A 25,590-nucleotide genomic window follows, 5' to 3' on the forward strand; every position below is an offset into this window, starting at 1 on the left:
TCTGAAGGGAAATAAATAGGCACCTTGTTTGTAAGCCTTAAGTGCCTCAGTCTGCCATGCTCTCCAAAACAGGGTGAATTAGTTGTCATCTAATAATGTGAACATGCAAAAATAATAATGAGAAATAAATTGCAGACGGCCACACAGTGGAAAGTGTTAAGTGCCACGAAAACAGTGGGGGGTACCTGTTCAAACATGTGCATTCAATCGCACTTGCAGCCAAATTTTTACTGCTTGTTTGAGCTGTTGTTCTAGAGTTTCAGGAGCTTTGTGGATGAATGCATTAAGGGCTGAATAAGACTCGCAGTAGCCAATGCTGAGGTTTGGTGGGGAGATTGTGCAATTCTCTACTACCCTTACCAATTTTACTATGTCAAGGGTACAAGCCAGCCACTACTTCCTACAAAGCTCACAACAAACAAAAGCACTTCTCTGTGTTGCACATTTTTGTTGTCACCTCAAAGCTCTTTCAATCAGTTTGGCAAGACGGATGCGCGGCTTAGAAGGGAAGCTGAAAGTAGTGCGTAGAGCAGTGCTAGTTGACAATTACCTGCCTAAGGGCCAACCACAGTGAAATGTTAGCCTTTCTAAAATGGCAGTAGCTGGAACTGGATAAACTGCTCCATAAGTGCCTGCTTTGAAACATTCTTACTTTTGAAGAAGTAGCAAAGCCACTAGAATCCTTTGTTTATGTTGGTACTTGTTTTTCTGTTTAAAGGTGGGCACCTCTCTGTGGTACACCTTAAACAAAAACTTAGTTTCATTTGAATCTTTTTTATACAACAGCTAAAAATGAAGATACTGCTCTCCTCTTAATTTACGGTTTGGGCAGGATTACTAATCTTTTGCCTTAGTGATAATGTAAAATTTATTTTTTCTTCTCTCTTAGAATGGCACAAGCTCTTTGGCTTTTGCTCTGGTATTGTGACCCAAAGATATCTGTGGGCATTTAGAGAATTTTACTGGGACTGATAAAACACGGCAATGTCTGGCTGTTAGGTGCAGTGCTGCAACGTGTAGTGTTTGGGACCTATTTGTGAACAGTGGTGTAGTCAGGCAGATTATGTTAAGTGTTATACACTGGATGTAAATTTAGCACTGCCACACGACATGCATCTATGGGAAAAACTATTCTCACAGCTGAGCGTTTCCAGTACTGCTATAGCCAGTGGCTGGAAAGATGGTGTAAGCTCAAGGTCTATAGGTATGTACAGTCTATAGGGCCTGTAGTCTGAGTCTATACAGAGTCTATCGTGCCACCAGAATGTGAGTGTTGAAATGTAGTCTCCTCCTTGCCCGAACTGCGCATACTACAGAGCTGGAGCTGGACAGCGCAGATGAGTCGCCGACACAAGATGAAGAGGACACAACCCAGGAAGAAGACATGTCCAACCTGAGCCCCAGCTTGCTCCTGTACAGGTATACCTCCCATCTGTGCTCTACTGACTTCCTGTTGTTTACTTAGACATACACTAACATTTGGATATTACGATGGCTAGCTGTTGATTTCAACACACAGTTTTCAAGTTCGTGCGCCTGCGTAACAAATATCGGCGTTCCCAGGGTAAGCCTTGTGCACTGCCTGGGGTAGTGCATAAGTGAAGATGTTAGCGAGTACAGGCATGTGGTGCCAGTGAAACTACTTTGCTGAAATTTCTCTCGCTTTAAGCTGCTCATAGGTATTTGGAAAATGTCACGTCGAGATGCAGTGTTCACCTCATTCTTTGAGAAACAAGACAAAAGCTGCAGTCGCGCAGCAGGCGTTTCAAGTTTCGCACCACGGCTGGCAGTTCACTGTACCACGCAATAATCTCAAGAGAATGGAAAAGTGTGACTTATGAAAATGCATCTTTTCTTCATTCTAATGCAGTTTGCGTTCTCTTGAAGCTTCATGCGCTTTCCAGTATGACGTCTATGTCTAACCTCTCTCATGCCAACTTGTGTCACTGTGTACTTGCCACAGAATATGTGTCACTAGGTGTGTGTCCGAAGAGACAATTTGGGAATAGACAACTTGTCCAGTTGCAAATACCCAGTGGCCCATGTGGCTCATCACAGCAGCCCGTTGGGGGCCACGGTAGACTAGGCTACGCAGCACACTGCTGCCACCTCAGAGGCCACACGCAGTGCAAAGACAGAATAATTTTTCTGTCTCTTTGAAATCGCAAACATGTATAATTTTCGTTTATTTAACTAAAAATTGGCAATTATGTATTACTGAGAAAGCTCTCGCAATCATGAAATCTGCCTATAGCATTGGTGGGTCAAGCTTTTTTTTCAGTGACACTGCATCACGACATTGCGGAAGTGAGAGCACACAATTTTTTGCTGTTTTTGACAGGAGATTGTACATTCCCTGCTGCATGCAGTGCAGTAATATTTGGCTAACATGTTCACAGCAGCCTCTATGACAGATCAGCGACATTTGCTTACTGTATTCAAAGAGTGTTTCAGGACCCCTTTAAGGCTTGCATACATTATCATATCAAGCAGCCCTTGATTTTTTTGCGAGTGGCCACACCATGCTGTGGACTTTGGTATCACTTGTTCTTAGTACTATATGATGCATCAAGTGTTGAAGGACTTATTTGGTGTGATACAACTTACTTCGGAGTGTTACAGAGCTTGTGTAAAGATCCTGGCGACAATATTTTCGTTGTGGTTACAGGGCAGCAGCTGCCCACAACTTGCCAGTGATGTGTCTTGCCCTGGCGAATGGAGCCGACCCGAACTGGCCCAATCCGGATGAAGGGGGTCGATACCCTCTCCACCAGGCTATACAGAGTGTGAGTTTCAGTTAACTTCTGGGCAGCTTGAGTAAATGTCCAGAATTGAAGCTACTGTATCACAAAGTGCAAATCCATTAGTTGCCAAAAGCACGGTGGCTAAGCTGTAGCTGAAATTGTCGGGTGTTCCCATACATAGTCAGATTTTGCGCATTACAATTTAACTCCTTACCTCAAGTGATGCAAATTGTTGATATTCTTTGTGTTTCTTCTAGTTTTGAGCATAATGCCATCATGGAGCGAAATAATTATCCACAGCACCCTAAAATTTGTTCACTAAAGCATTTCTATAGTGAAATTCACAAGTTCGCACAGTGAAGCCATTTCTGCACCATTTAGCTGTAGTTTCTAGCAGTTGAATTTAGACTGCCCAGGTTTGCACTTTCAACAGTCTCTCTCTCTCTCTACCTTCCTTTACTTGCCCAGCAAGACTGATAAAACAATTCGAGTTACAGCATCAGCTGAGAACAGATTCCTAACATCCATTTAATATCTGTGACAAAGAGACTAGTATTTAAACATGTGTACCACGTTGGCATGCTGAAAATATGTGCAGTTGTTTTCTTGCTTTTCTAGAAATTTGCTCTGGTTCTTAACCACAAGGCGTGTGCAGCCACGGTGCAGCAATGCTTGCTCTTGTTTTTTCTCCGCACGCAGGGCTCTATCATGGCCTGCGAGTTCCTCCTCCTGAATGGTGCCAAATCAAACAGTGCCGACGACAACGGCCGCACGTCCCTCCACATCTCTACTCTGCTGGGGAACACAGGGTGTGTCGTGCTGTTCATTTGCTCTCGAAATTGCACATTTGTACAAGCCACATGACAACTGCAGCACACATTTACCTTTAGCGCGTTTACGATGGGCCCGGCCCCATTTCACATTTTTGGCATAGCAGTGGACCACCGAACATCGGTATAGTACGTACCTGCATTAAAAACGCTGGGTGTTTTCTGCTAGGAGCAATGTAAGCTCTTACAGACCACTGTGAATAAAACACAAATGTAATTTTTTCCAGGCACACATACTGCAAATATATTTTGACTGTATATGCAGAAGCTGTTATAAAAGTAATAAAGTCAGGTATAAATAACTCTCCTGGTTCTGGTGAACTGGCTTAGACACATTCACATTTTACGCAAGGGTGATATCTCGTGGTGAATTTCATTTAGCACAAGCTTTGGACACTTTGCTGACCTGTTCTCTCCATAATAAGTCACAACTTTATGTCAACCGCATATTTTCTCGATTTTGATGACTGCAATTTTCTTATTTGTGCAATTTCCTTATTTGCGCCACTACGAAAGCCTGCTAGCTGCATTGAGAAAGTGCAAGCACTACATAGCTGATGCTGAACAAAAACAACAAAGACATAAAAGAGACAGTAAGATCTGTGGACTTTCTTTTTCTTATCTTTACTTGATGCGTTCCATTCCTTTGCAGGCAAGTGTGCCTTTTGCTGAAGCATGGGGCTGATCAGCACTCTCAGGATAAGGATGGCGCAACAGCACTGAAGATGGCTGTGGATAACGCCAACCCCGATATCGTCACCATGCTCAGGCTCGCCAAGCTCAATGAGGAGATTCGCCGTGATGAGTTTGGCAACCCAGGTCTGCTGTCTTGGCACAAAGGGTTTATCTTTTCTTTTTTTCTTCTTTTATTTTATCGAGTTCACATTCTTATGCTTGCAGGCTTTTGCAACTGTTGGGTTTTGTTCACGTGTGAGGAAGGTTGTGCTTGCTTTCGCTAGCATGAAGCTGCAGTATTCAAAGCAGATAGATATTTAAGAAAACTGCTGCTTGTGCAGAGGAAAGTCAGGGTTGTGCATGCAAGTCTTGGAGTGATAGCCAAGTTGAATTATGCCTGCATCATCAGCAAGCTAAATCACTTTGTCACAAAGGAGCCAGATATAGCTTCACTAAGTTAAAGTTCATTGATGCAGTTGTGATGCAGTGGATTTATAAAATCATGTCATTCGTTTTATGTTGTCGTAGTTGTTGCTATTGTAGGCTACTGCATCATTTATATAATCTTGAGTCACCGTTAAGAACTTCCCAGTCAGAATATCTATGTTATGCTGCTAAAGGTGGCCTGTGGTGCTTAATCTGGTCAGTAATGGGCTGCATTTCCAGAGGGCAAATGTGTTCAATCAACAGGCACTTCAATTTGGTATGTTACCATCTATTCTTGTGCTGTACGAATACTATACAACTACAAGTTGTGCTAAATACCAATGTTTGTTTTGTAGATGAACCAGTGCTTTCCATAACTAAGTGCTTGGAATGTTGCACGCCCCGATTCACTTTGTGGGCAGACACACGTGACAGATACTATTGCTGGTGCAACAGCTGTTCCGATCATGCCTGTACATGTTTCCCATTTGTGATTTTTGCCAGGACCTCCTTGCAGCGTTAGCATTACACACATGGCTGCCATGAGAGGTGCCAGCTACTAGTAAAAGTGGAAAGAAGAGCAAATGGAATGGCAGCATGTTTTTTGCCCATATTCCAGGCATCTTGTAAAAGAGTTCTGGACAAACACGCTGTACTTCATGTCATCAACTTACAGTAGTGTGGCGAAAGCTATTGGTTGCATCAGCCAACTGGAAAGAGAAGCTGAAAAAAAAAAGCTTCTCATTGTCCACCTTTGGTCATCCTCCGTGCGACACCGCCTGAACGGAAGTGTCGCAAAAAGATTAGCAGGGCACAGCGGGCAAGCCTTCCTTCCTTTTCTATAACATGCAGCCAGCTATAGTTCGTGACTGGCTGACGCGATCTATAGCCTATGCTGTACTGCACCAAGTTGGTAACAGGGTATAGTGTTGTTGTGTAGCCAAAATATAAAGAATGCGCTTAAATCCATTAGCGTAGGTTGTTTCAGCCGAGTTGTATGTTCCTCCACCCATATGTGCAGTGCTCATTGCCGTTACATGCTGCTGTTTTGCAGACCTCTATGTCAGGACATAAAAGAACCCGAACTATGGGTTTTTAAAGAACAGCCTGTAGTTGCAAGCGCTGTGCTAATGACTTTGCTTCTCTTTTTTTTTCTTTATGCGATGTCAGCATCCAACGTGCACTTATTTTGTTTGCTATTACTTGTTCTGTGTTTTTGAATGCATCTTCATCCGACTCATGTCATCATGGCCGACTTATTTACCCGCCTGCCTAATAATGACAACCTTGTCATTGACTCATCCTAGAATCAAAGTCGGGGTCTCATAACTCTTTGAAGTGACAGGTTAAAATACTGGTTTCTACTGTTGTCCGGCACATTCAGTGGTCTTCAGGCACTTTTAAGAAAAGCGTTACCTGTCTCATTCTCTTCATGTAGTGTGTATGTTGGCGAATTTTTTCTTTTTTTTTCTTTCATCTGCTGTATCTCCCTCTGCGGGATTTACATGTACACTAAAGTGCTTTTTTCCATCAGTCCAGGTTTCTCTTAGACTAAAGTGTAGTGAAGACAGTGTTTTGTGAGACCTACAGGAATTAACAGAAATATTGAATATAAGTGCCTCACAGGAAAAGAAAAAGTAATTTTAATCTTCTGAACGTATAGTGACTACAAGGTTCTTCCTAAAACTCGCACGAAGCTTCAGCACTACCTTTCTGCTCAGAACAGTTACAATTATCGGCTTACTTCACATATTATTCAATGCAGTCCTGCACGTGTTCAAATATTAATCGTTGCACTTCACTGGAACTTTTACCATTTACTTACTCACTACATCAATATTTCCAAGCATGGCCAGCCTGATACTTGAGTCTTTTTGGAAATGCGTAGAAGTTTGCGACAGCTTACTGAAAACGCTAGTGCGCTTGACGCAAGTATACGCTTGGCTTCATACATTTCCTGTCTCTCGACCTCATCAGTGCCTTGACAATAGTAACCCAGCCCTCGTACAGTCAACGGCTCAGGTTTCACACTCGGCATTTTGGGCTTGGCGGCAGCCCTGCCTTCACATCTCTCTCACCTGGCCTTTCCTCCGCTCAGCCTTGTCATCCTAACCTCCCCCATCATCTCAAGGCCAGCCCCAGTTGGCAGTTCTCCTCCGCATCCTCCCTCCTGAAGTTGTGCGTTGTTGCCATCTCCATTGCAGCAGCAGCCGTCGGACACGCATCAGCTCCGTTGGGTCGCCGTGGAAAAAGTCGGAAGGGGAAGCGCCTTGTCACTACTTGCCTCTCTAGCTTGCACCCGTCGCTCGAAAAGGCTATGGGACCTCGGCTTAAGTCGCAGCACAGGATGAGCGATGGACAATATTGAAGTAATGTGACACATGCACCGAAATTTTTAAGCCTTCATGTCTGCTTTGGAGATCGGGCACTGCTCGCCAATTGATTGTGCAGCCAGTCTGTAATAAAATGACATCAGTTTCCTTCTGAGCATGGTGTGTTTACCGTGAATTTGATTGCTGGAGCACTGGGACTCATTAATTTTCTCCTACCGAGTGCCTTAAACCAGCTGCTTCCTTTTTTTTTTTTTTTCACAGTATAGAAAAAAAGGTTTATTGCAAATTCTGTCAACAAGCGAAAAAAGACACTCAAGCTGTTGTTAGCCTTGTTCATACGAGGAACACATACCGTACCTGCACGAGCATAACGCGACCGTGAATGATGACTCATAAAAAATGTTTAATCTTTAATTATAATGTGAACACATGGATAACGATGCATAATGTAGCTGTATCCGTGGACTTACAATAGTTCCTTTCAGCATGGTGTGATGACAGGTGATTCGCAGCCTATGTGTGCCCCAGCATAGGACCAACTGCACATGTGCCAGAGCCTGCTGCAGGCATGCATTGTGATAACTGATCACTCATTGTGTCATGGTAAAACGTTCTAACGGGATTATGATGCTCGGCGCCGTGCACTTCAGGCAGATACTTTTGGGCGGTGAGGCAGCTTGAGCGTACATTGCTGGAATGGATGGAGGCATTGGTCCTAAAGTCTCAAAATAAGCTTTCTTATTCTAATTGGTCCCCTATGTGGCATCACCCCCTACCATCGAGAGGTTGGCTCTTCCACATGGCACGGTCTAGTGGATGAGCTTGCTGCACTTTTTAAACGAGAATTTTTGGGGACCAGGTGCCAGGTGCGTTGGGAAGAGATATCTTGCACTCTGTTTGAGTGATTATTTCGAATAAAGTGCGATATGCTTTCCGAGGCTGGGAATAGCAACAAAAATAAAAGTCTCATTATATTTGTGCTAATATGATTTCCTATATATTGCATCCATGTTAGTGTGCGCCAATTCCTGTATTTGCCTATATGGAAACAACCTTTCACCAAAGGTGTGGGCACAGCATGGTAAAGTCCAATCATTCCAGCAGTCTTTAGTCACACGACAGCTCGTTACCCAAAGACTGCACTTACAGGCGTTCATTATTGTTGTGCTTGCAAGTTGAATTCTTTGCATTTCAAAAGTCATAGCTTGTAGTACATCATCTACGTTATGGCAGGTAGCCTCCGTACTTCTCGAGGATTCTTAACTGCCTCATTGAGGCTCAGTGGTCAAAACAGTATAGTTCACTTCTGAATTGCCACTGCTAATGAAGGTCTTAGGTTTAAGCTGTACCATATGTCATTCCTTCTTCTAATTTTGTTGGGCTGACCTCTCTCTTCCCATTTTTGACTGACTTCGAACTTTGAGCAGTTCACAAAAATTAGTGAAATACGGCAAAAATTTTATAACTCGCACAAGAACACATGAAATATTAACAGCAGCGTCGTTTTTCTTGGCAAGAGTTGTAGCTATTATGCAATGGTGCCTGTGCATTAAGGCAGATATCTCAACTTAATTTTATAATATACTAAACAAGTGGCTAGTCATATGCATTCTTAGAACTGTATGCTTCAAGATCAGAGAGCAGTTGTTTAGCACACTCAATTTGCCAAGTTCATCTAAGTGAGCTTATCATTATTCACAACTGTACTATGCACACAATTATCCTTGCCTGCATAGCTGCTTAGCCATGCTTTCGTCACAGGATTCTTGCAACGTCTGCCTCGCAGGTGACGACACCTTCATCGACGTTGTCCGAGACTTCTCACACATGGCCTCCAACAATCCGGAGAAGCTGCGGCGCCAGCCAAGCAAGCACGCGGAGTGAGGAAACGCACCCATATTTGTTGTTGTTTAGGTGCAACTTTTCTTTTTATTGTTGTTGTTTACTAAAAGGAAAAGACTGATATTTACCGTCTGTTATCGCAGCCCGTCAAAACGTTTTGTCAAACTGCTCAAAATATGTGAAGCCTAACTGACTAGCATGCGTTTTTCTAAATTATTTCTTTTTCTAACTTGTATGTGATGCTTGTCAGTAGTGGCGAAGACTACGAGGCCAAGTTTTGCGCGGCAGAACTTTAATGCTCCAGCAAATCATGGCCTAAGCTGGTACATATATAGCAATTTCTTTTGTTTGATTTTTCTCCTATTGTTATCTGTCCTCTAGACTGGACAGTCCTGTGAGCCCTGCCCAAGTTGGTATCAAGTGTAAATGAATTGGCTTGCAATGCTATAGGTTAACCTTATCCCAGTGCTGCTGCTTCTGTTAGCAACGGTTTCTTTATTATCGTTACTTTTTGAGTTGCTGCAACAGTGCTACTTTTGAATCGATACACAGACGCGTTCATTAGGACGACCGATTTGCCAATTGATCTATGTATAAACAGCTGTTAGCCCCAGGCTATGTTCCCACTTATTTACGAGACACAATGGTCGTGTTGGACCATGCAGTTTTTGTGTGTTTGTTGAGCATGCCACTGTTGAAAACTGATGCCGGGCAACTTGTAAGTTGGGAGATTGCCCAATGCGTTTCCATGTTTGGCTAGTGAATGAAGTGTTATCTGCATGCTTTTTCAGTGAAAATACTGGGCACAAAATGCTTTACTGCCACCAAACAGCTTGTGTAATGTTTCGTGTTTGATAGCATTCGCATTTGTTTTACTTTGTCCGTGGTGTAAAGCCAAATGACAGGCTTTGTTGGAGCAGCACACACAGGTTGTGTGTGTAGTGTACTAGCTGTGTGCATTGTCCGGAGTTGTATTTACGAGCATTGTTTCCTTGCCTATGCTTATGCAGTTTCTTTTACACAAATGTGTTTCCTTTGCCTTCTCTTTTTTTTTTTTAAAGGCTTAAGAGCATCAGGCCTGCACTGTGTCAGTTGACCTTTATTTTTATTATTATTGGTATTATTAACATGATAGTCAAGATAATTGTTGCAAGTCTTTCAGAGGCATGTTCCTAGGGTGTGCATTTAAACTGCACTAGAGAAAATGTCTTTCTTTTTCTTTTTCTTAAAAAAAGTGAACAGACCCCTTTGTTTAGAACAGAGGTCAAGTAACACTTGCATTGTTTGCACGAGGTGTCAGCTTTATAACTACAATCGCTAATTGCTCAGCTAATTAATGCCACTAGCTTCAAAAGTTTGATGTGCGTGCTTAAAGACTTGCTATTTGAGATTGTGGACAGAATAGATGTTTTCTTATTTGGCCGAGGCCAAGGAATCGTGTTTGCGCAGTGCAGTTGGAATTGCAAGCTTTGGCTTAGAAATAGGTGCCAGAGGACCGAAGAGACGTTCTAGTATTCATCAGAGCCGAAGGTTTGCATATGTGTGAAACGCAGTTGGCATTGCAAGCTTTAGCTTTAGAAGTAGGTGCCACTGCGAACGCGTTTTTATAGGTATCAAAAACTCTGTATCCTTATGGTTGCCGAATGTTTTCTTGCCTGTTTGTAGATCGTTGTTCCATGTAGATATTTAAAGTTTGTGATCACTGTGGAACCAGTTATACTCCTAATTATTACTTCATACAGCTATCATTAAGGTATAGCAGTTTGTATACAGATGCATAAAGGCGTATAGTACTTTGTGAGAAGTGTCTGAGAAAGATTGTGGTTGTACTGTTTTTTGAGGATGTATTGCCAATGTTTTTATAATGACGGTGGTGTAAAACATGTTATAAGAGCATGTAACCATAATACAAGCTGTGTCAAAGTCTTAAAATCCTTTTAACCCTTTCACTTCCATATTCTTTTGAGAATAATTTAAAATTTACGAAACTCCTTAAGCTTGTTTTATTTTGCAACATATCCTAATTTGAAAATATGTGCTGTTTATGTCTTACATAGAAGAAAGGTGACTTTCCCTCAACATGAGCACAGCTTTTGCATTGCACTTGATTTATGATCATATATTTAACTTTAGGTTAATTCAAACGAACTTTCTAGTTTTATCTGGTGTGGTTTGTCATCATTGCAATCTTGAATCCACATAATTCAAACAAGGCCTTCAGTTCAAGCTTTCTATATAAATAAGATAGCTAAGATCATCTGTGAGAGGACATTCACAAACCACGAGTAGTCAAAAACGTTTTACATTTGGGATGTGCATGTTTACAGGCAATGCTGTGAAACGCTGCCTCTAACTCACAAATGCAACTACCGATTCTCTATTTCTACATGACTGAGAATGTACATAATTTCCCTGATAACACATAATGATGTTTTAAACTAGAATATATTAACGGAATTCACACATACACCATTGTTTCTAGGAGATCGAATTAATAAGAGTCGATTGTGATTGTGTGCTCACATGATCACATGCCTGATCACATCATTAGATGAGTGCGAGGCATCAAAATGCGTATAACTAGGGAGTCTTGTAGTAAATTTGCTCAGTGTAGTTCTTTTCCAACAAGCTAGGCCATAGAACCTGTGGCCTAGACAAGTGGGACAAGTCAAAGGGTTAAAAGGGTTACAGCATTGCATACAATGTGTGCCGTGGTCACCACCTCGCGACGATGACTTGTCATTTACCAGTTGTTTGGTTTTTTGTTTAATGTGAGCGATTACTTTAGTTTGTGTAACATGACGACGTGCTGGAAATACAAAATGCTGCTCTTTTGCTTAAAGGGTGCTCCTGCGGTTAGAGACATTCCCAAACAATTCCTGCAGTGTCAGTAAAGATGTCATGAACTTGCATAATGTGACCGTGGCTTATGGGAAGGAATACTGACAGCAGCAGTCTACCACAAATCTCTAAATCAGCTCGCCGGCATGGGATGTGACTTCTTACTTTCTTTTTAAGCAAGTCCAGATATGCTTGCTACATTAACTAAAGTAGACTCTCGATAATACAAACTTGGGTAATAGTTTCACCATTTGGTTTGTTGAAAAAAGAACTACTACTTACAATTTTTGGTTGGCCCGCTCTATTATACACAAATAGAAACCCTTAATTTATCAAAGTTGAACAAGGATTTTGGCTTATTCAAACATTTCTGGCCTTTAAGGACAGAGTAATGTCTCCTAGGAAACGCTCATGAATAGTCAACACATGCCAACGTTTGATATTCAAGCAGCCTTATATGTTAACAGGCACCAGTCCTGTCAGACATGTCTTTGGACATGACTGGGTGTGCGTTCAGCTGCTCACATGGTAAGCAATATTTCTGTTTTGGGACACATTTTAGTTACGGTCTGATAATTAATACGAAAATTCATGGGCCCTATGAACTTGTATTAACAAGAGTCTACTTACTAATTTGTCGGAGTGGGAATTTCGGGACAAGGGTCGGCAGCCACAGTCAGGAGAATTAATGTTGGGGGAAAAAGAAAAAGTATGATGATCCAGGATCTCAAAGGCTCCGTGTGACCGAGCACAGCCAAAGAATTTGTCCACAGTGGCAAAGACATTGCTGTGATAACATTTTAAAAAAAAATGTGGGAACAAATGTTTCTTTTAATGTCACAAGTTTATATGATTACATGGAGACCGTATAGAAAGCACCATGTGCATGATGATGTCATTAGTGCTACTGAGAAAGTAAGTGTTTAAAAAAAGAAGTGTTTGGGGAAGCCGAAGTACAATAAAGGCATTTTAAATGACATGATTCCGTGTAGGTCACTTTGCTTGTTCTTTTTTTTTCCCTTCAATACACAATTTGCAATATGGCTGTAATAGCGTGGCTTCATTTGAAGGGCAAGTACAGAAGGCAAAGCAAGGAAGACATCATAGGCAGATTGATGCATACAGAGGAACCTTTCATGCATTAAATAACTTTTTTTTGGGGCTAGAATACTCTCAATTATATCAATGCTCTGTTTCAAGGCAGTTTAAAGTATAATATATACAATATTTCAGGTTTGAAACTAGAAATGAAGGTCTATCTGTACAAGAAACGTGATTTGTGGAATACTATTGTGGTACTAACTTGCAGAACCGTAAACGTACACAGCAAGTTTTTCATTTCTTACGTTTGTGTGTCGTACAGGCAACGATAATGGCATTAAATGTCTAGGTTTGGATGTTGCTCAATTAGTGCTGCTGTGCACATTTAAATGTTGTTAAACAATGTGACAAAGTTTACAATCACGACTTTCAAAATGCAACGCTCTGCTTTAGTTAAATGTACATCACTTGCATGCTTCAAGCAGAGCTTGCTTTGTCAAAAGTGTTCTATGAGTGTCTAGAACCATACCTACAAATAGCTACAATGATACTGCTACACATTTGTTTTCAGTCATTTGAGCAATTTGCTCAGCATATGTTTGGTGATGTGCAAAGATGTCTTAATTCAGTACACTGCCAATGACACACGCTTTCATAAAAAATATTCACCAACGTAGCAGCACACAAATGACATTTGCATTTAAGTCATTAGGCACTTAACGCCATTGAATTTTCCCACATGACACAGGTATTATGTCTTTCCAACACACACTGCCTCAGGCACATGACTTCTCTAAAACTGAAACCCATATCAGTACGTGCTTAACTTTCTGCAAACACAGTCTTCAGTGCACACGCATGCTTCTGCAACAAACAGTGAATAACTTAAACAAAAATGCATCGGAACAACGTACTACAACACAAGCGAGCAGGTGGAACATCCTGTGTGCCATAACAGCAGCTTATCCATTCGCACTCAAGTTTCACACATGCACACACACAAGCACAGAGGGAAAGTCCTTCCATTGCCTAATGTGCCACGAAGCAGTTACTTCCAGACTTTGACAACACCGTTCTTGGATGTCGATACTATAAAGGTTTGGCTGGTCTGTACAATGCCAATGTCACTGATGCAGTCGTTGTGGCCAGTCGGTGGCTGTTCAGGGTAGCGCTTCGGTTGCTCCGAGCTGGGTTGATCCTTTCTCGGACGGCTGCTGTACACCTCCTGTATCACCTTTGTCCCATCTATGAGACTCGACCTGGGAAGCCAGATTTGACACATTCTGTCAGCAAATCTCCCTTGGGGCGCATGAGCTATCCACTTCGTCAGGTGGCGCCCACATCGAAACACTCGCGCCATCTTTCGTCTGCAGCTACGTAACTGTGACACCAAATTCCAACCATTGGGTGTGTGTGTCACATGGGGAAGCCAAGTGTCGAGTGGCTTGAGCAGTGCGGGGACGGGAGAGGGTCCAGCACCTTCACACGTCTTGTATCGTTATTTCTACAGCAGCCTGCTGTGCACACCACGATGCAAACAGAACAGCTCCGATAGACATCAGCGTGCAGCTCAATGAAAAATGACAGGCATAACTTTAAGAGACCGGAAGATGGCATGCACATTAACTGGAAAACAGAGGTACTTGTTATTAAGAGTTGAGCAGGTCATTAGTGCACAAAGCTGGCAACTGGTGGTTCATTTAACAGGTTAGGTGCCAAAGGAAGCAGAACTGACGTTTGGCCTGGCAGAAAGTTAGATGGAGTGGTGAGATTAGGCAATTTGCAGGCATAGGACTGATTCTGCTGAAACACAGGGTAAGGGGGATTGCTTGGAGAGGCCTCCGTCTTGCATTGATCTTAAATAGGCTCAACATGCTGGTTACAGACTATAGTCAATTGGCTTTAATACTAATTTTGGAAGATATGTGGCCGAGAGTTTGTAAATTAGTGGAAGCAGATGTGGCAAACCAATTGGCAGGTGACTGCACTTTCCGAATACGTTATTTCTACACTGCTTAGTTCTTGAAGGGATGTATGTATCAGTACACATAAGCCACGTATTGCAATTGGGGCACCACAATGCACTGAAAGTTGTAGTTACGAGATGCAACCCTCGAGTACAGTGCCATTACACAGAAAAATCTCACTTTAAATGTTATGCATTGTATTTCAACTAGCACACTGCAACAGAGACGCAGCGATACAAGTATACGGCACTTCAACAAAAATAGTAATGTGTCTCTTTTTCTTTCTTTCCTCTTCCAGAATTGCTTGCCTTTTGAGAAAGCATGTCGTTTTATTCGGGTGGAATATAACTCCCCAATTTTGCACTTCATTATGTTATCTGACAGGCCTAGCCACCAGACATCAAAGCAGTGTGGGGAAGCCAAGCTTCGATAAACAGGAGGCACGTAATCTCAAAAATCGAGAGCGCACAACTTCGTGCAATTAATCAGGAACGCGAGAAACGACGCAAAGGGGTCCAACAGCAGTAAGAAAGTTTCGGACATACTTGTAGCTGAAAGATGGCGTCAGGGTGTCTGTGGCCGAACCAGCCACGACGTGCGACGCCAGTGGGTTGTTGATGTCCCAGAGGCGGATGCGCATGTCGGAGCCGGCCGTGAGCATAAACGGCCCGCATTCCAAGGGGCTGATGTACATGCTGTACACCGAGTGCACAGATGCAGACGAAGATGCCTGGACGATAAAAGATGAGCGCGTGATGCCCGACTGCCATGCTCGATATCGCTGCATAACATGATACAATTACACACACACCACACTGGCTCCGTGGCTGTGGCATTTCGCTGCCGAGACACGGACAGAGCAAAGGCTTGAGCGAACATTCGAATTGAAATTTCTAGCCCTGTGCTGAGCACACTTCATTTCAACTAAATGGTGCTCGCATCACAGGTATAGATTTGTAAACTTAATTTACAGGGTTTAAATGTCCCGCAGCAACTTGCAGACTGAGAGGTGTGACGGACGGCTCCAGGTTAGTTTTGAACACCTCGAATCTTTAATGTGCAAGTAAATCTAAGCACATAGGCGTCACATACCGCAGCCATTGGAATGCGGTGGCCATGGCCGGAAGTATACTTAGCGACCTCCTGATCAGCAGCAGAACTGTATAAGCCAGTGCCACTAAATCACCACAACAGGTCCACATCTTCAAAACAGCCTTCATGTTTTTTGTCTATTTTCTCTTGAACACACCTGTTTTTCGCTGAGGGGTGGAGAGGTGCTTGCCCAGAGCGTGCGCAACCGAGCTTGCGTCTCCAGATCCCAGAGCGACACTTCGTTGTTTCCCTCGACGGCAGCCCAAACACAAGACTGGTGCAGTGGGTCAATGCTCACTCGACGGACACGAACACCTGCGAATGTTCCACGGACATTTGTTCGATGTAATGGAACAAAATAAACTGCACACACACAGACAAGCACAAACACACATCAAAAGACAGCAGGAAAAGGCTTGCCTAAGGATTTTATAAGCATGCTAAGGCTTTTATAACAAGCAATTTGAAAGAGATGGTGCAAACGTCTTTAAAGTGCTTGTGCAATTGAGGCACTCTAACAGATGCGTGCCAAAGCTTTTACGACATAAATAATTTGAAAGAGGCGGTGCAGATGTTCTTAAAGTGCTTGTGCAAGTTCTTGAACTGATGAAGTGCGGTACTTAAAGTACTCTTAGAAGAAAGCTTCAGCTTATGCATTCCTGATTCAAGTACATCTGAAGTGCAAAAGTGGTGTAATTTTGCAACCACAAATTCAATTAATTTGCTGCCCTTAAAAGGAAAGGTTAAACTCCAGTGAGTGATGGAACAACATTCAATTTGCTTTTACATAATTAACTCCGAAGCAAGAACAGACACTGCTGCCATGGCATGAAATATGTTTGTTTCAACATTTAACAAACATTGCTATTATTTTTTGATTCAAAGTTTTCTGAAAATTTTTTAAAATTTACTGCGCTATGCTTTGCAAAACATGCCTGCACATCTACTTTGTTATTTGCAGAATGGCCCGAAACAGTGTAATTCCGCGATGCTATCATGGCAGTTCTTTATTATAAGAACAAAACTAGCCCTTTTCTCACACTTCTTTCAAAACGGTCATCTGGTGCAATAGAATTGAAACTTGCCGGCAGGGTGGCTGACAGTGGTGCTTGGCAGCTGGAATCTCATGTCCCAGCAAATGAGCTTTCCCTCGGAGGTGCCACACACAAGCCAGTTGTGCTGAGGGTCAATGCAGAATGACGTAATCACACCTATGGGGGTGGGGGGGGGGGGGGGGAAGGAAAAATGGTGGTCATTATTTTCTCATCACCTGCTTGGAATGGTTCCAACTCTGATGGCCCTCTCATGGCTGACCCACAGACACATACATTCACCCTAAATACCATGGTTACATAAGCCCGCTAACTGTAGCTTAGCTGAATCTCAGTTGCAGCCTATCCTACCTGTATGCAATTATAGTGTTGTGGCTAACTTTAACCAAGCTGTTTAAAGAAAAAAATTGAATATTAAAAAAATATGTTCCAAGATACGATTACAAGACTGACAGTGCTCTATAGTCAAACCTCTGATGACCTAGCACCACAGGTTTTATGATGGTACCTTCCACTGTGTCTTATCATTCTTTTTAAACAGTTTGTCTAACATTAGCTGGGACACACGGTATCAAACATTTAACCACATTTATTCCATTAACTACGCTTACTGCATACATAAATGTGGTTTGGCTTTTCTTGTAACTGATCATAACAGTGGTAGACCATAACTGAAGTTAATGTGCCTGCGCGGTAGTAACAGAAGAAATATTGTTATGATTAAAGTCTGCTCGTAGCAAAATCTGGGAAACTCTGCATCACTCTAATGGCAGCCCATTCAAGATATGAAGGAGCCGTACCATTGATTCAACAGAGAGAAGATACGCTTCTGGTGACAGGAGATTATGTACTCAGAGCTAACAGTTTCTTTTTCATTTGCACATACCAGTGCAGGGGATAAGGACGAAGCAGATAAATACGCAAGCCTACATACCGTGCCTGGGGTTGTTCTCAAAGCACCATGCAGTGCTAGGTGACCGCAGATCCCAACCTATGATCGAGCCATACACAGTGGCGTAGACAAGTACGGATTGCAATCCTGCAAGAAATCGGACAATCGAACCTGTTACAGTCCAGTTCCATCAATGACAAACACTCCCTTTTTGTGAAATTCACAGACCTGTGTCAAAATGCTGAAGGTCCACAACACAGCCATCCTCATGTGGGTCTAAAGAGCGGGTCTTCAGTGGGCTTGTTTTATTGCTGTTGACCTCCACTCTGCAATATAGACACATTGATGCTGGGTTGCCCAACAATTCAAATTACCCTCCACTTGCGAGGACACTCATTTCTCTCACGTTCCTTGAAGTATCAGAGAGCTTTAACTTGTCCAGTATTCTGGTAAATGCTAGCGGACTGGTCGTTTTATCGGATGAGCAGAGGCGCCAACATGAACAGCCTGCACGGTGCGGTCATGTGGTGGTACAGAGCTCAATCAGACAACACAGAGTTAATATTGCAGTAACCAAATGAATTTTACTTCACTGCTGGTGTAAATTTTCTGCAGGAACATGATCATTCCTGCTGAAAATTTACACCCGCAGCAAAGTAAAATACACTTGGTTACTGCAATACAGTCGAATCTCATTAATTCGAACTCGTTTAATTCGAACTTCTTGCCACGGTCCCGTCGAAGTTATGTGTATTGCAATGGGCGAAAACGCCCAGTAATTCGAATGCACAAGCATTTGCCACAGTTAATTCGAACATACCACGCTCCAACAATGCTCTCAGCAGCATGCCAAATTACGCGGCGGCACCTCCGACCAGCATTGCCCTGACCCCGCCATAGAGGAAAGGCTTAGGAGAGACCCCTCAACGCTGCGCGGAAAGAAAAAGGGGGGGGAGAAGAAGGAGAGAGAGAAAAAAAGCAGTGGCGGAAATTTCATCCTTTCTCAAATGGCAAGGTCGCCGTTTCTGCGTCTGGCCGTAATGCCCCAGCCACACTAGCGGCAAAACGCGCGCCGCAGGAGGGATTGGTTCAGGGCCAATTTTTTGTGGCTCACCACGAGCGCAGGAGACCAATAAGAGTGGCCCCTACAGTGACGTACGTGCGGGAAACTGGTATCATGTGGAACCACTCAACCGCTCTATTCGTACTCATGTCTGGTTCACCCAGACAGCTTGTTTTGCACTATCGTCTGCTCATGTCAGCTCTCACTTGTGCTTGTTTTTGTTGGCTTGGTTGGTCTCGTTCGTGCTTGTTTATTTACAATGATGCGTCTAAACCGAGACGTCCCGATGGAAAGGTTGTTGGAGACAGTGAGCCATATCTGATCCTGAATACAAGGACGCAAAGGCGATATCCAGCACCTCGTTCTTGACTTCTGAACACAGCGACGTCGCAACAGAAGGGAGCACACCAACATGATTATGATCAGCGGCAACGACTTCGGCATCTTGAAAAGACATGACTCGCGTTAAGAAGGCAGGACAAAGAAAGTAAACACACCACCGATATGTCAGCAGACAAAGGAATAAACATGCGAACACGCAAAGCGAAGCAGTAGCGGAGGTCCAGTACTGGCCTCAGCAACCCCACTGCTTCGGTGGCAGTAGATGGCAGAGGTAATTAGTACCATCCAGCAAGCTGGCGGGAAAGCAAATCCACTTCCCTCCCGCCCCTGCTCGCAACTACGCTCCCCTTGCCCTCCCTCTAAACTCTCACATAACTGGCTCACGTTCAACGGTCTCCACGCGTGCCCTTGCCTCCACGCCGGTGCCACTTAGCCCGCTCCTTGAAGTTTCGTTTTCTGCCATTATCAGGAAGCGGGCGTTGGCCGGCATGGGCACTTTCGTGGTCCTCGCTCGCTGTGTGCTTGTACACCACAATATTTCACGACTCGCACCGTTTATGCATCGTGCTAAGGTGCACTAATACTTCAAAAACAAGTCCTTCTTTTAATTTGTACAAATTTTCTGGTCCCTATGAGTTTGAATTACCAAGATTCGACTGTATTAGCTCTTTGTTTGTCTGGTTGAACTCTGCACCACCAGTGGCTGCACCGTGCAGGCTGTTCACGTTTGCACCTCTGCGCATCCGGTAAAACGCCTTGTCCGCTTATGTTTACCGGAATACCGGACACACTAAAGCTCTCTATTCTTCACACACAGAAGAGCCTTAGGAACTGGCTTCCTGCTTTTGTTTTGGGGGTTTCATCATGTGAACTCTAGTGAATTTTGTGGGACAGTTAAGTGAAAATATTTGTCAGGCCTCGGAGCATGGTGCTGGCATGGGTGAACACTTTTTCACATCCCTAAGTACACCTGGTGTTCTCTGCTTCATGGGACTGTGTCTGTGAATTATGCCCCTGTTCAGCCCTCAGAGCCTGGCACCCCTAGGTGGCAAGTCAAAACAGCCTTATTTGTTAGCACAGTCTTCACAAAGAAACTGGTAGTGCTTGTTTCTTGTTCTCTAGAATTTTGTACGCAAGAGTAAGAAATGTATTCTTGTGTGAACACATGCCATGGTCAGTTTTGCACCATAGGTATGCTCACTAACACTGGGTAAATTCGCTAATCTGCGTGGCAGCGTCTGCGAACTGTGAGGTTTTCCGACACCACAATTTGTGGACAGGAAAGCTCTCCATCATGGACTGCACTGCACAAGATACAATTGACTTGGAACTCTCCATGAAAACCCAAACATAGACAAACTTTCTGTGAAAACCCAAGTGCAGACTACCCGTGTGACCACAAAATCATAAAATTCAGAAATCAGTGAGGACTGACTATAGCAAAGAGAATAGCCTTGAAGCTGAGTAGGTGGCCAAAGAGGTGAATGCTGCAGTGCTCTGACAACTTCACGTCACACTGACCTGAACACTTGTATGGTTCCTGCATCGGAAGCAACAGCCAAGGATTGCATGCTTTGACACACTGTCATGCATGTGACCTGTCCATCTGAAAATAAATATGCGCAATACTGTTACAACTCTGCAAAATAGAGGTACATAAAGTATGCTGGCACATAATTCAGGACGCCTGAGTGTAAAGTAGTTTTCTGTTTGCAAGTTGTGGCAAAACTGTCATCACTTGTATAGAGCTACGGCAGCTTTAGTGCGCAACTAAATTATGCTGACACCGTGGATACGTCTTGCAAGCTCACTGGCTGCAATCGATAAATTGCAATATGTGAGGTACAGTAACTAATTAGGAAGTTAATTAGTAATATTTTGTTAATTAGCTGAATATGTATTTTGATTTCTTGTGCTAGTAATGTCCACCTCTTCGACAAATCCAGCTCGAGGACAAGAATTATGCTATCTGCCACAGGCAATATTAAAAAATTCTGGAGAACTTAAAAAAGTTATCATCCAGTATCTTGCATACAGTCTCAGTGTAGTCTGCCAGCATGAATATCTTCCTTTAGTGTCCTTCTGGCTTGAAATGAATGAGTGAATGTTTGTTTGATGTTTAATGGCGCAAGGGCCAGGTATGGCCAAAGAGCGCCATGCTAGTGTGAAATGAAAGTGACATGACAAGTAGTGCTCTCTCAAATTAGTGCCTTCCTGCCTGCTTTCACTGCTCCTTTTTCACGATCCTGCTCAAGTTTTTTTTTTTAATACGGTGTTTGCCACAGATGCAGAGCACCCGAAAGTGCAGAAGCAGTGCTCACCCATCCTGGCATAAGTCTGGCGGGACCTGTTGGCAATGGCCTTCTTCTCCATGCGGCCCCAGTCCCAGATTTTGACCAGACCGTCGGCCGAGCATGTGGCAAACAGGCTCGTGTTCGGGATCACCTGCAGCCTATGTTCAGGCGGATGTGGAACCGCAATGTCAGCAACTGAGGCAACCGAGCACCACCACCAACCACCACTGCCATATTCAACAAGTTAAGGGGAATGCACACCACCTCGCGGCATCTCTTGCGCCGTTTTCTACATCGGTCACCTTTGCATCATTTTCAGTGTAGGTATTTTCAGTTACACGGACCGCTGTTTCAAGCTAATTTTTCTTTGTGGGAACCCGTTAGATAGATATGTGCTCTCCGCTTCGCTAGGCTCTCAAATGGAATAGCAAGCATCCCTGAGCAGGGACAGCCTACATGCTATGTGATGCAGGCTGTCAATACATCCGCAATAAACTGAAAAGGCAATGCGGTTATAAAGACGGTGGTGCCCTGTTCCCACAGGTTAGCCAACAAAAAATGAGTCTTTAGGGTTGCCAACGATGGTAATTTTAACACTTCCCTGTCCGCGTCTACACCCATCGATAGCCCGTATAGTGATGGTTTCAACTTCAAATTTTGCCACACTCAAGGCGCTTTTGGACAGGTAGCGTCACCCAGTGCATAAAAGAGGAACTATTTTTTCTAGTTTCACTTTCGCATTCTTTTTTTTCTTTTTCACTGCATGGAGGTTTTTAAAGCATCCTTTAGTTGGCCGTGACAAGCGCTCATAGCTTCCGATATGGCATCGACGTCGCACGCAGATGCCCTTCAGAAACAGCAAATTCCGATGAGTCTGCGTCAGAATTTTTTGTTGGTGGTAGCAGCACAGACTCGGAAGATGATTTTGATTCATCGGATTTCAGCACGGACAGCAAAAGTGCGTCAAATAGCCCTGGAACATGAACAGGTATCCGCCGGCAGCTTTCGTTTTCTACTCCGAACCGTTTCGTTGCTGCTGCGCTCAGATCTAAAGATATCTGGTGTGTTCTAAAGGTCACAGTTCTTATCTGCATGGTGTCAACGTTGTTTGAGCAGAACCACTTAGCGGTGGCAGCGCAAAAAGTGTAGTTTTGCGGAAGAAGGTGGCCGTGAGTGGACTTCAGCAGTGCACAATTACTGTGCTCTGCAGTGCCATGCAGCAACTTGTAAGAGTCGCCGCACAAGCACGATAGCCAAAAGGACTAACATTTTCCTTTGTATATAAAGAACTTCTACAGATGGAATGCTTATATTTGCAGGAATGTTGTATATAATTTTTTTGTTCAAAGCATATACTTCTTTTTTTTTGTTCTCTTGGTGCTAAGCAGCATCTATGCTTTTATCGAGTTTTCTCATTTTTGTAACAAATTTTTTATTAAATAAATTTTTTTAAAGAATTGTTAATAAATGTTCACTTGAAAATAATACCATTAGAAAGCACATTCCTTCTTCTACAAATTGATATCATAAATTCTAATATGAAGCATTTGCTGTAGCAGTAAAAAAAATCACTTACTATACTATCCAAAAACTGCCCACTTTCCCGCAAACAGGAAAGTGTTAAAATTTTAGGTCAAGGTCGCTGGTTGTCTCAGGTACAGCACAACTGTCATGACAAATATTTAGTTTCTTCTATATTGCTAGATGGCCAGGCTACCTATGAGTGATGCAGGGTGCAAGGCCCCCATGAAGTAACACTTCTGATGATAGGGGAAGAAGAAGAAGAAAGGGACAGACTTCTGCACTGCAATTTTCTTTAATGCATTTTTTTATAATGCTGCTCAGGTTTTCTAGTATTCTCGGGCTGCCCATGCACACACTTGAAATTCCTGTCCCCACAACGGGTGCCTTTCGCCGACACAGTCGCATGGTATCCTGTTCAATCCAATGTTATGAACAGGTCACGATAATAGCAGCACTAACAGTTCAGTGTACTATGTTCAGTTTGGCTAAAGCTTTTTTACATCAGCCAAATTTTTTTTGCCAAAAATTATTGCCAGAAAATTACTTTTCTGGCAATAACCGAAGCCTAAATTTCAATGCCAGTAATTGGACGGCACAGTCCACTGTTAAACAAAACACATGAATGCAAAGCACATGCAAAGTGTGCTATCACCCAGCTTTACAGCAGATGACTTACGGCGGGTGACACTGGCACCTTTGTACATCTCTGTGCAGTGCGCTGACATAACTTCACTCAAAACTTCCAAAGCAAAGTGAATGCCACACCTAGTAGCCACCCCTTTAACAGTGGACCGCACTGTACAGAAGGAATATCATGATAATTTATGCTTCCGTGCCTCAGCATGTCAGAGATAGTTCAGTCATAATGACGGGAAACTTCTGTGAGCAGGTTCTCCGAGTTGCACAACTCTGATGATGTGCGACTCTGTTACAATACAGTGCAGAAACGTGCGCCACTTGTCTATCTTACCACCCACCCGTTTTCCAAGCAGGGACCAGAGCAAGACAAACACTCTCCTGATGAAAACGAAATCTGCAATGGTTACCAAATAGGACAGAAAATGACTGTGTCAATAAGAAGCGTGCTTCTCATTGCTGCCAGCAATGTTGGCCCTATCCTTTTGGTTCTTATGCCCCTGTATTCTAGAATGTTCCCCAACTCGGCCCTCCACATCAAGTAGACGAAGTGGTTAGCAGTGCCGCCCATAGACACAAGTGGTCACTGCACTTCACTGACACTCCATGGTAATTCTTGAGAAGCTTAGCGTCTTTTCCAGTCAAACGGTGGTGCTGCATTGAACCGTGCTGAGTAGAGGAAGAGCTTCCAAGTGGAGGATCGTTTGGGAAGACCAGGGTTAGTGTTCAGATGCACCAAACATTATAAGCTGACCGGGGGAAAAATGGTCAACATTGCAGCAGTACCATATTTACTTGCATAATGATCGCACTCGCGTAATGATCGCACCCCTGTATTTTGTCGTGAAAATTAAATCTTTTTTCTTTACTGTGTAATGATCGCACCCCGAACTTGCCGCAGCTATATGTCGTGTGCCAAGTCTAGCTAATGATGATTGCACTTACGATCCGTCAAATGCTGTCAAATGCTACGCAAACGACTCTTCCAAGACATACCAAGCGGTCTGCACCAAACATTCCAAACATTCTTAAGCAGATGCCCCATTTCATTCCTTTCATCACTTTCTGCACTTCCATGAAAAAAAAAAAAGAAGCTACAACCAAACTTGCCTTGGCTTTATTACTTGTAGGCTTTAGAATGGTTGTGGTCAACAACAACAACAAAAAAACCGCTTTTCGATTCTTCTCTTCTGCACTCGTGGGCACGCAACAAATCGCAAGCGGCAACGATAGTAGCCATGTTTACACTGATACGTTAGAAGTGTATCTTATTCATACGCCGACACTTGTAACACAGCGAAGATATTCGCCCACCCTTAGCAGAAACGTGCCGTATTAGGATAGTAGTGAAGACAAATGCTGCAGTTTCCACAGCATGCCCACCATGTGTTTCTATGTCGCTGGCAGCTAAGCATGCCCATCTCAGTTTCTGTCCCCTCAAAGTGGACATGGCTATGTTACTGCTGCAAACTTGCAGATATTAACAATATTATTCATTACTGATACGGAAGAAACTGTTTCAATGCCCCGTAATGTACTCATAGAGAAGAAGAACAAAATCTTGTTCGGCGCATTCGGCTTGCCCCGCCGGCCGCCATTCTTGTTTTGGTGTCCCGCACTGTTACAGCGGCAGCCGCATGTTTGTTGACCTGTTGTCATCCCGCAGCAAACACGGGATGAAAAAAAATTTTTTCTTTTCACGGGAAATTTAACCCGCATTATGATCGCACCCCTGAATTTGCATCAATATTTTGGATGAAAAAGTGCGATCATTATGCGAGTAAATACGGTATGTGCCAAACATCGTGCATTTCTACCTATGCGAGACTTCTCAATGCAGAGGAAATGTATACAGTGACTGATTAAAACACTTGAGTTTTCTATGTTTCGTGACATCACTTTACTGCAACATAGCAACAACGTGCTTAGTGGAAAGGCTACCAACATAAAGATGTTACCGCGCCACACTAAGCCACCACAAGGCTCATGTGCCTAT

General features: G+C 43.3%; 2 protein-coding genes across 4 annotated transcripts in view; one reads left to right on the plus strand and one right to left on the minus strand.

The window, feature by feature from the left end:
• CenB1A (Centaurin beta 1A) overlaps positions 1-12,673 on the plus strand; it is a 27,076-nt gene extending 14,403 nt beyond the window's left edge. Inside the window, exons 18-23 of one of the 3 annotated variants that reach the window (XM_050195917.2) lie at positions 1,317-1,419; positions 2,669-2,786; positions 3,444-3,553; positions 4,227-4,393; positions 6,880-7,044; positions 8,795-8,883. In XM_050195917.2, coding sequence (XP_050051874.1) covers positions 1,317-1,419; positions 2,669-2,786; positions 3,444-3,553; positions 4,227-4,393; positions 6,880-7,043 — 662 coding nt within the window. In that variant the 3' untranslated portion in view covers position 7,044; positions 8,795-8,883. Of the gene's footprint in view, positions 1-1,316; positions 1,420-2,668; positions 2,787-3,443; positions 3,554-4,226; positions 4,394-6,879; positions 7,164-8,794 lie in introns of those variants that run through there. The other 2 variants (XM_050195926.2, XM_050195910.2) reach the window with 2 other exon arrangements.
• Vps15 (vacuolar protein sorting 15) overlaps positions 12,503-25,590 on the minus strand; it is a 34,811-nt gene continuing 21,723 nt past the window's right edge. The window contains exons 28-35 of the mRNA XM_050195898.3: positions 21,462-21,592; positions 20,662-20,746; positions 17,964-18,061; positions 17,778-17,882; positions 16,877-17,002; positions 15,949-16,106; positions 15,245-15,429; positions 12,503-13,991 (exon numbers count right to left, since the gene is read on the minus strand). Coding sequence (XP_050051855.1) covers positions 13,781-13,991; positions 15,245-15,429; positions 15,949-16,106; positions 16,877-17,002; positions 17,778-17,882; positions 17,964-18,061; positions 20,662-20,746; positions 21,462-21,592 — 1,099 coding nt within the window. The 3' untranslated portion in view covers positions 12,503-13,780. The remainder of the gene's footprint in view (positions 13,992-15,244; positions 15,430-15,948; positions 16,107-16,876; positions 17,003-17,777; positions 17,883-17,963; positions 18,062-20,661; positions 20,747-21,461; positions 21,593-25,590) is intronic.

This window comes from Dermacentor andersoni, chromosome 3, assembly GCF_023375885.2.
Source record: "Dermacentor andersoni chromosome 3, qqDerAnde1_hic_scaffold, whole genome shotgun sequence".
Classification (NCBI taxonomy): domain Eukaryota; kingdom Metazoa; phylum Arthropoda; class Arachnida; order Ixodida; family Ixodidae; genus Dermacentor; species Dermacentor andersoni.